Source organism: Zea mays, chromosome 5 (assembly GCF_902167145.1).
Source record: "Zea mays cultivar B73 chromosome 5, Zm-B73-REFERENCE-NAM-5.0, whole genome shotgun sequence".
In the NCBI taxonomy this organism is placed as follows: Eukaryota; Viridiplantae; Streptophyta; class Magnoliopsida; order Poales; family Poaceae; genus Zea; species Zea mays.
In genome coordinates, this window is record NC_050100.1 from 154,590,892 (window position 1) to 154,601,436 (window position 10,545).

The 10,545-nt window shown below is 44.0% G+C and overlaps 1 protein-coding gene across 4 annotated transcripts; it reads right to left on the minus strand.

Moving 5' to 3' along the window:
* Positions 1 to 5,049: 5,049 nt before the first annotated feature.
* On the minus strand, positions 5,050 to 10,085 carry LOC103627063 (monosaccharide-sensing protein 2). 4 transcript variants are annotated; one of them, XM_008647397.3, is made up of 7 exons: positions 9,673 to 10,085; positions 9,234 to 9,434; positions 9,002 to 9,116; positions 8,028 to 8,594; positions 6,352 to 7,316; positions 5,923 to 6,110; positions 5,050 to 5,824 (listed from the first exon to the last, which is right to left on the minus strand). In XM_008647397.3, exons 3-7 carry the CDS (start codon positions 9,078 to 9,080, stop codon positions 5,386 to 5,388), a joined length of 2,238 nt encoding a protein of 745 aa, XP_008645619.1. In that variant the 5' UTR covers positions 9,081 to 9,116; positions 9,234 to 9,434; positions 9,673 to 10,085; the 3' UTR covers positions 5,050 to 5,385. The 4 variants fall into 4 exon arrangements, with proteins under 4 accessions (XP_008645619.1, XP_020394092.1, XP_008645620.1 ...); XM_020538503.3 differs by having other exon boundaries at positions 9,002 to 9,131; positions 9,673 to 10,041; XM_008647398.3 differs by having other exon boundaries at positions 9,558 to 9,914.
* Between the last annotated feature and the right edge of the window lie 460 nt (positions 10,086 to 10,545).

The following is a 10,545-nucleotide window of genomic DNA, read 5'->3' on the forward strand; positions in this document are numbered from 1 at the left end:
TGTTAGTCTTAGCAATTAAGCATGTGTCAAGTTCAGCTTTATCAAAATCTACTAAGTATAGCTGACCCTCTAACACACCCTTGAATGCTATTGAATCATCACTTCTTCTAAAGACAGTGACACATGTATCAGTAAAAAGACAGTTGTAGCCCATTTGACATAATTGGGAAACAGAAAGCAAGTTGTAATCTAAAGAATCAACAAGAAAAACATTGGAAATAGAATGGTCAGGAGATATAGCAATTTTACCAAGTCCTTTGACCAAACCTTGATTTCCATCCCCGAATGTGATAGCTCGTTGGGGATCTTGGTTTTTCTCATATGAGGAGAACATCCTTTTCTCCCCGGTCATGTGGTTTGTGCACCCGCTGTCGAGTATCCAACTTGAGCCCCCGGATGCATAAACCTACAAAACAATTTTAGTTCTTGACTTTAGGTACCCAAACGGTTTTGGGTCCTTTGGCATTAGACACAAGAACTTTGGGTACCCAAACACAAGTCTTGGAACCCTTGTGTTTGCCCCCAACAAACTTGGCAACTACTTTGCCGGATTTGTTAGTAAGCACATAAGAAGCATCAAAAGTTTTAAATGAAATGGCATGATCATTTGATGCATTAGGAGTTTTCTTTCTAGGCAACTTGGCACGGGTTGGTTGCCTAGAGCTAGATGTCTCACCCTTATACATAAAAGCATGATTAGGGCCAGAGTGAGACTTCCTAGAATGAATTTTCCTAATTTTGCTCTCGGGATAACCGGCAGGGTACAAAATGTAGCCCTCGTTATCCTGAGGCATGGGAGCCTTGCCCTTAACAAAGTTAGACAAGTTCTTAGGAGGGGCATTAAGTTTGACATTGTCTCCCCTTTGGAAGCCAATGCCATCCTTGATGCCAGGGCGTCTCCCATTATAGAGCATACTTCTAGCAAATTTAAATTTTTCATTTTCTAAGTTATGCTCGGCAATTTTAGCATCTAACTTTGCTATGTGATCATTTTGTTGTTTAATTAACGACATGTGATCATGAATAGCATTAACATCAATATCTCTACATCTAGCACAAATAGTGACATGCTCAATGGTAGATGTAGAGGGTTTGCAAGAATCAAGTTCCACAATCTTAGCATGAAGGATATCATTTTTATCTTTAAGATTGGAAATTGTAACTTTGCAAACATCAAAATCTTTAGCCTTAGCAATTAAATTTTCATTCTCTATTCTAAGGCTAGCAAGAGATACATTCAATTCATCAATCTTAGCAAGCAAGTCAACATTATTATCTCTAAGATTGGGAATTGAAACATTACAAACATGTGAATCAACCTTAGCATTTAAAATAGCATTTTCATTTCTAAGGTTGTCAATCATCTCACGACAAGTGCTTAGCTCACTAGATAATTTTTCACATTTCTCAATTTCAAGAGCATAAGCCTTTTTAACCTTAACATGTTTTTTGTTTTCTTTAATTAGACAATCCTCTTGGGAATCCAAAAGGTCATCCTTTTCATGAATAGCACTAACCAATTCATTCAATTTTTCCTTTTGAGCTATGTTAAGGTTGGCAAAAAGGGAACGCAAATTATCTTCCTCATCACTAGCATTGTCATCACTAGAGGATTCATATTTAGTGGAGGATTTAGATTTAACCTTCTTTTTGCCGTCCTTTGCCATGAGGCACTTGTGGCCGACGTTGGGGAAGAGGAGTCCCTTGGTGACGGCGATGTTGGCGGCGTCCTCGTCGTCGGAGGAGTCGCTTGAGCTCTCGTCGGAGTCCCACTCGCGACAAACATGGGCATCGCCGCCCTTCTTCCTGTAGTACCTTTTCTTCTCCTTTCTTCTCCCCTTCTTGTCGTCGCCTCGGTCACTGTCACTAGATATAGGACATTTAGCAATAAAATGACCGGGCTTACCACATTTGTAGCAAACCTTCTTGGAGCGGGACTTGTAATCCTTTCCCCTCCTTTGCTTGAGGATTTGGCGGAAGCTCTTGATGACGAGCGCCATTTCCTCATTGTCGAGCTTGGAGGCGTCTATTGGTTGTCGACTTGGTGTAGACTCCTTCTTCTCCTCCGTTGCCTTGAATGCAACGGGTTGAGCTTCGGATGTGGTGGCATCATCAAGCTCGTTGATCTTCCTCGAGCCTTCGATCATGCACTCAAAACTCACAAAATTCCCGATAACTTCCTCGGGGGTCATTTTAGTATATCTAGGATTACCACGAATTAATTGAACTTGAGTAGGGTTAAGGAAAATAAGTGATCTTAGAATAACCTTAACCACCTCGTGGTCATCCCACTTTACGCTCCCGAGGTTGCGCGCTTGGTTCACCAAGGTCTTGAGCCGATTGTACATGTGTTGTGGCTCCTCCCCTTTGCGAAGCCGGAACCGACCGAGCTCCCCCTCAATCGTTTCCCGCTTGGTGATCTTGGTGAGCTCATCACCTTCATGCGCGGTCTTGAGTAAATCCCAAATCTCCTTTGCGTTCTTCAACCCTTGAACTTTGTTATACTCCTCTCTACTTAAAGAGGCTAGGAGTATTGTTGTTGCTTGAGAGTTGAAGTGCTCGATTTGGGCCACCTCATCCTCATCATAGTTCTCATCCCCTACTGACGGTACCTGTGCACCAAACTCAACAACATCCCATATACTTTTGTGGAGCGAGGTTAGATGAAATCGCATTAAATCGCTCCACCTAGCGTAATCTTCACCATCAAAAGTTGGTGGTTTGCCTAATGGGACGGAAAGTAAAGGTGTATGTTTGGAAATGCGAGGGTAGCGTAGGGGGATCTTACTATACTTCTTGCGCTCTTGGCGCTTAGAAGTGACGGAGGGCGCATCGGAGTCGGAGGTCGATGTTGATGAAGTGTCGGTCTCGTAGTAGACCACCTTCCTCATCCTCTTGTGCTTGTCGCCTTTCCAATGCGGCTTGTGGGAAGAAGATTTTTCCTTCTTCTCTTTATGGTGAGAAGAAGATTTCTTCTCCTTCCCTTTGTTGGAGGAGCTCTTCTTCTTCTCCCTCCTTTTGGTGCGGGACTCTTCCGATGAAGTGCTCCCGTGGCTTGTAGTGGGCTTTTCGCCGGTCTCCATCTCCTTCTTGGCGTGATCTCCCGACATCACTTCGAGCGGTTAGGCTCTAATGAAGCACCGGGCTCTGATACCAATTGATAGTCGCCTAGAGGGGGGTGAATAGGGCGAAACTGAAATTTACAAATATAAACACAACTACAAGCCGGGTTAGCGTTAGAAATATAAACGAGTCCGAGAGAGAGGGCGCAAAACAAATCCCAAGCGTATAAGCAAGTGAGACACGGAGATTTGTTTTACCGAGGTTCGGTTCTTGCAAACCTACTCCCCGTTGAGGAGGCCACAAAGGCCGGGTCTCTTTCAACCCTTCCCTCTCTCAAACGGTCCCTTGGACCGAGTGAGCTTCTCTTCTCAAATCAAAGCCGGGAACAAAACTTCCCCGCAAGGGCCACCACACAATTGGTGCCTCTTGCCTTGATTACAATGGAGTTGTGATCTCAAGAACAAGTGAGAAAGAAAAGAAGCAATCCAAGCGCAAGAGCTCAAATGAACACGGCAAATCACTCTCACTAGTCACTAGGGCTTTGTGTGGAATTGGAGAGGATTTGATCTCTTTTGTGTGTCTAGAATTGAATGCTAGAGCTCTTGTAGTAGTTGAGAAGTGGAAAACTTGGATGCAATGAATGGTGGGGTGGTTGGGGTATTTATAGCCCCAACCACCAAACTTGACCGTTGGCTGGAGGCGTCTGCTCGATGGCGCACCGGACAGTCCGGTGCACACCGGACAGTCCGGTGCCCCTGCCACGTCATCACTGCCGTTGGATTCTAACCGTTGGAGCTTCTGACTTCTGGGCCCTCCTGGGTGTCCGGTGCACACCGGACATGTACTGTTTGATGTCCGGTGCACCGGTATGGCCATGTCTGACGTCTGCGCGCGCTGTGCGCGCATTAAATGCACCGCAGGGAGCCGTTGGCGCCGAAAAGAGCCGTTGCTCCGCTGGTACACCGGACAGTCCGGTGCACACCGGACAGTCCGGTGAATTTTAGCGGAGCGGCTGCCACGCGAACCCGAGGCTGGCGAGTTCCGGAGACCGCGCTTCCTTGGAGCACCGGACATGTCCGGTGCACACCGGACAGTCCGGTGAATTATAGCGCGCCGGCTTCCGAGAAATCCCGAGAGTGAAGAGTTTGAGTCTGAGTCCCCTGGTGCACCGGACAGGTACTGTTCACTGTCCGGTGGCACACCGGACAGTCCGGTGCGCCAGACCAGGGGTGCCTTCGATTGCCCCTTTGCTCCTTTATTGAATCCAAAACTTGGTCTTTTCATTGGCTGAGTGTGAACCTTTTACACCTGTATAATCTATACACTTGGGCAAACTAGTTAGTCCAAAGATTTGTGTTGGGCAATTCAATCACCAAAATTATTTAGGACTTAGGTGTAAGCCTAATTCCCTTTCAACTACTATTTAGTCCCTCTATTTTATCCCAACTTAATCCATAATTGCTAAATACGGAAACTAAAACTCTATTTTAGTTTCTGTATTTGACAATTTAGAGACTAAAATAGAATAAAATAAAGGGACTAAAAATTAGTCTATAAAATCCAAACACCCTTTATGTCTTGTTCATTTGATCACAGAACTATATAGGTTAGAAGGGATTGAGGGATTAATAAATCCTCTATAAATCAAATCCTCCTCAATCCCTTGCAATTTCTTTGATTTCTAGAACAACTGAACAAGGCTGGTTTCAGTTCTGAGTGGATTGGCGAGGCGTCAAATTTCTCATCAATAATCCCCTCGGTCTGGCAAGTGCTTTTGTAGTGGCATTTTGTTATTTTGGAGATATAAGCTATAATACAATAAGTTAAGCATAATATTTCATATGATAGGAATTCACCTTCTATCAAATGCGTTCAAGGTAACTCGTCCAAATGAAGAAAGTTTACAATATGAGCTTGCAATTGATTCTCTGTGAACCGAGCGTGGTAATATCATATTGAACAGTGCAAAAGCTTGCAAAGACAACATGAGAAACGATATTTTCTTTATTTGAGATTTGAATATTATAACATCAGATCAGATCATTATCATCTTTGTTCTAAAGATTTCTAGCAACAACCAGCGTTGAATAGCTTGACTTATAATACAGTACAAATAGGTAAAACATATGGTAAATGACATTGACAACTTAACGACTCCTATTTGCCATTGAGGGACTCTTTTTTACCGTTTGAGGAGCATGAGCAGATGTTCGTTCCCTTAACATTTACACAAATCCAAAGTAATTCTCCGAGCTTCTTGGTGAAACCCCTTCAAGTTTCTAACTTACAGTGCAATAGTTGCACACAAAGGTACCAAAGAAATTAGGCTTTTGCAGCCGCTTGCTTCGCACCAACTGCAAAGAATTCGGTAATAACCTCAAGGGGCATCCCCTTTGTCTCAGGGACCTTAAGGAAGACGAACACAAAGGAAATCAAGCATACGACTGCATATATGCTGAAAACACCCGCCAGTCCAATAGCATTCAGCATCACAGGAAGGCTGTAGGTGACGATGATATCTCCGATCCAGAATGTAAAGGCACAAATGGCAATACAGAGGCCACGAACCCTGGTTGGAAAGATCTCTGCACATAAAATGTTGGGGATGGGACCAAATCCCATAACGAAGCAGCAGAAGTAGACGATAACACTGACGGTGGAGAGCAAAGCATGGGCTAGTGTACCCAAATCAATTAGATTGGACACAACCAGGATAACTAGAGATGCTATCAAGATTGGAATTGTGCCTAGCAGCAAAAACCTGCAGAAAAGGGTGTTAATCAGGATCCCTTGGGCATATTTATAAATTTTTTTAAGTGATAATACTAACATGATGTAAACAAAAAAGAAATAAATTACCTTCTTCCGGAAAGATCCATAAGCAGCATGGCAAAGCCAATGCAAGGAAGCATTAGTAAGGTAGTGAGAGAACTGATCAAGATGGATGCTGATGCCGAGCTGAGACCAAATTTGGAAAGAATAACTGCCACACCAGCTTGCTCAAGAATTTGTGGGGTATAGTACAGAACACCGTTTATTCCAGCAAACTAAATGTGGAAAATAAAATAACTTAAGTTAGTAGGACTACTTTTAGAATAATACAAGTTAATAATCATACTTATTAAACCAAAACTTCAAAACTGCTAATTTAAAATGAATTGTATGATGATCTCTCTTAAAGAAGAATTCTGATTGAATTAGTTACTTGAGTATCAATTACTTCGTTTATTGTGTGCGTAGCCAGAAGAAACAAACTTCTACATGGTGAATTGATTGAATTTGCTATACCTGTTGAAGGATCTGAATTCCAACACCGACTAACAGGGCACGCCTCACTCCAGGTTCAAACAAATCTTTCCAACGTGAACCTTTGGCAGCTACCTCAGATGGGTGAACCATGGCAGCATCTGACATGCGTGGTTCAGCAAGACCCTTTGAGAAAAGTGCTGACTGACTTACTAAAGCAGCAGCATGTACAAACTCACTACCCTCAAGAACATCGCCACCACCGGGAAGTGAAACAATTGAGCCCCTTCTTGAGCCAGGAACTCCCTCTTGGTGCAAGTAGACTCTTTTGAAACCACCTTCCTTTCTACCATTCTCACCTTCCTTCTCTGACCATTTCCAAGCAAGCTGCCATCCCCCACCGATATCAGTGCTGCTCACACCATCTCCACCCTCCCCTAAGAGGCTTTGCCTTCTCATGCTCAAAGCACTTCCACGGTGACCATGGTGCACAATGTCCTTCCCTTCCGCACCTGTTGCCTGCCTGGACAGCAATGGGCTATGGAGATTGTCCTCATAGTCACCTCCTGCACCATCAGATGCGTACTCCTCGTCATCCCTATGAAGATTCTCTTCATCCCACTGCTCATTTTTGGCATGCTGATCTGTGACACTGAACATACTTCCAAAGTTTGGAAACAATGTGCTCCTCATACTTCCTCCAGCTTGAGGCATATTCTCATGGACACTACCAAAAAGTGTCACAATCGGATCCATAAGGGGTACACTCTGGTTCACCATGCTCCCATGACGAGATGCAAGAGAAAGCACACTTCCAAGCATGCTGGGTCCCTTGGAAGGTCGAGCAATCCATGACTGGCCTTCTTCAGGCCCATAAAGTGTGATTTGTTCCTTATCACCGTCAGTAACAAGATCATCGGCTGCCTCGGTGGCAGGTCCAATGATGTACTCTTCAATGGAAGTGTCTCCTCCAACCTCCAACCCTTCGAGAAGAAGGGACAATTCACCTGTGAATTGCATAATTGGAAAATCACATTACCTTATTGCATACATCATTGTTAAACAAATAAATTTTAAATTAGATCCTAAAATATGTGCTGGATAAAATAGCTTAAGGTCACGTTTAAGCAAATGCTTTAATTAGAAACAAATATATATGAAACACCAACGAGCTATAGCAAAACAACTTCCTTAATCCTTATATCTCTAACCAATGTTAAGGGTATTTGTCTTTCCTGTCAGACATGAAGCTTTTATCTTAAATATGAAATCACAATGAACATGGAAAAATCTAAACATTGCAGTTTTTTATAATGTGAATATCAATAATTCTGGTTGCATCACAGTTTGGTCAACGTATTACCGAAAGAGCAAAACAAGAATGTAAGATACTTATATATTTTGACATGATTAATATGTACATCACCATAAAATATCTATACATAAATTTTTAAATACAAACAAGATGTCAATCACACTGAAATATTTGGCTTTTCAAACATTTATGATGAAGTAATATGCAATCACAATTCTGCAGAATCTAACTGTTTTTTATTATTCTTAAAAAAACTACAATTCTATATCATTCTATATATAGTGGGAGCAGATACCACTTCACAAATTAACTAACAATACCGTATTACTACAGTAAGGATCTAGTCAGCTAGAACAAAACAAGTCCGAGTAAAATGCACATAATTTTTTCAGTAAAAACAGACCTGAGACATCGTCTTTCCCCCGTAACTTTTGCAACACCTTTTTTGCCTCTGCCATCCGACCTTTGCTAACGAGCCATCTTGGAGATTCAGGAAGATAAAATATTGTCAAACCAAAGAAGAACAATGAAGGTATCGCGAGCACACCAAGCATAATTCTCCAATCGGGTGATGGCGACAGGGACATCCCAAACACCATGCAGTATGACAAGAACATTCCTCCTGATCCACTGAATTGTGGTAGTGTATTCAGCAAACCTCTAATCTCCGAAGGGGCTATTTCTGAAATGTACAAAGGCACAAGCGTGACAGCCAAGCCAATACCAAATCCATCTACGAAGCGTGCCAACAGCAGGACATAGACATTAGGAGACCATAGCATGATGAGGCCGCTGAAGAAGTACAGAATTGAAGAGAGAATAAGCATAGGGCGTCGGCCAATCGAGTCTGATAATGGCCCGGAGAATGTAGTAACGATGGTGGCGCCGATAAGTGACATTGACACAATTAGTCCCTCCACAGTGGGCTCATTTTGCAATTGAAATTCCTTCTTTATATACAGAACAGCAGCTGGAGAAAACAATTGTATTGTTAATGATATTTAATCTTAAAGCAAAATGACCCCACCAATATTTTCAGGACAAAACATGGTAAAAAGTAATAAATAGTTAGACACCACATAGCTGTAATAATCATTATAATCCTGGGGATATATTTGTTTTCTTAATTGACGGCGTTATGCTAAGTTACTCTCATATTTTCTATGCGAGGAAGTTACTCCGATAAATGATAAATTGAAAATCAAACAGCAATCAACTGAACTTCTCAGGTACTACCACAAGAAATTCAGAAGGCTACACAACCACACATCTAATCCGAGTGTCTAAGGATTTGATCCGACGGAACGAGAAAACTGACCCAACGAGACTGAGAAACATCCTGAGCATGCCTAGTAGAACCGATCTGGCGAGATTTACCTGCGATGGTGGCATTGTCCCACCCCTGCAATAGATTGCCGATGGAGGCGACTATGGCGACAAGAACAGCCCCCGACATCTTGTCCTCCAAGATATCGTCCGAGGTCACCGGCTCCTGCAACCGCGAGACCTAGTTGGAAACAGAACAGATCGAACAAGCACTGCAAGCGCGGGCGCGGCAGGGGACAGCGCAATTGTTGCAGAACTGAACATGAGAGTGCCTATGCCTTACCTGTGAAGAACACGAAGCAGGCGGAAGAGGCCCAGGCAAAGCAAGAACAACTGACGGAAGGAGCCGCTCCCTCCGGTCCAGATCAGGGGTGAAGGGCGTCTGGACTGCAAGCCAAGAGCCGCTCCGAATCTACCCCGTGCCCCCGCCGCTTGTGCGCTGGCGACAGAATATAGTTGTAGTAGAAGCGGGCGATCAGGGGCCCTGCAAGTGAGGACAAAGGGGCTCAGTGGGAGGCGAGATGCCACATGGAGATGAGATGACACGAGAGCGACGCCCGCGGCAGGTGAAGAAGAGAGAGAGAGAGAATTGCAACAGCGAACTCGCCTCCCTCCGCGCGGCCGCGGCAGCAGTGCACCACGACCGTCGCCCGCCGCTGCCAGCGAGTATAAAGAAGGGGGAAGAAACAGAAAAAGGCGAAGAGAGGGGGAAAGAAACAGACTTTGCTCGTCCTTCGGCGAGATCCGAGAGAGGCGGAGTCGAGGAGATGCGAAAAGATACTGCCCCACTTTCCAGCGAAGGAGCACGCCGCAGCTGCAGCCACCACCGTTGCGACTTGCGCGCAGGAGCAGCTGCACATGCAGACACAGGATTTGAAGGCTCTGCTGCCAGCGTCGTGACAAGCGATGAAACGATCTGCCAGCAACCAGCCGGAACCGATCTGTCAGCCGCTGGACCCTGGACGGTAAATCTTTACTAGGGATTGGGTGTTTATGGAATTTGGGCCGGCTTTTCCTCGGCGCTTGGGAACTGTAGCTCTTGGCTTGGCGATAGGTCAGGATGGGTGGACGTGTCATGTAAACGCTTCCAGACTGCGTGGGCGTGGCTGCTTCGCTGAGAAATACAAATACTACTGCTACTACACAACACAGCCGTCGGATTTTAAAACGGCGCGAGGAACGTGACAGAAACCACAGTTATTTTGCTTTTGTTTTGGTCGGCCGTCAAAAAGAATCGTACACCTGGAGCGCTGGATGAATGTATTCACGTCGGGCTTAAGCCTTTTACTATTATTAATCACCTGATTGTAGTCATTAGGCTATCTCCGCCAGATCTATATTTTAAACTTTTTTATGTAAACAGTGTTAAATAATATCATTTACAGTTTTACGTCTTCCTTTTTTTCACATTCTATTAGAGACAATCGAAAGCAGAGTAGATGTACATAGGCATAGCCGCATGGGACTCCTAAGTCCTTGCTGTGAACAGTAAGGATACTCTAATGATACAAAGACCTACCTGAATACATTGTATTATATGTTAACTATCCCCTTCAATTATGTTTTCGAAAACAACAAGAAAATTGCCGTAGTGT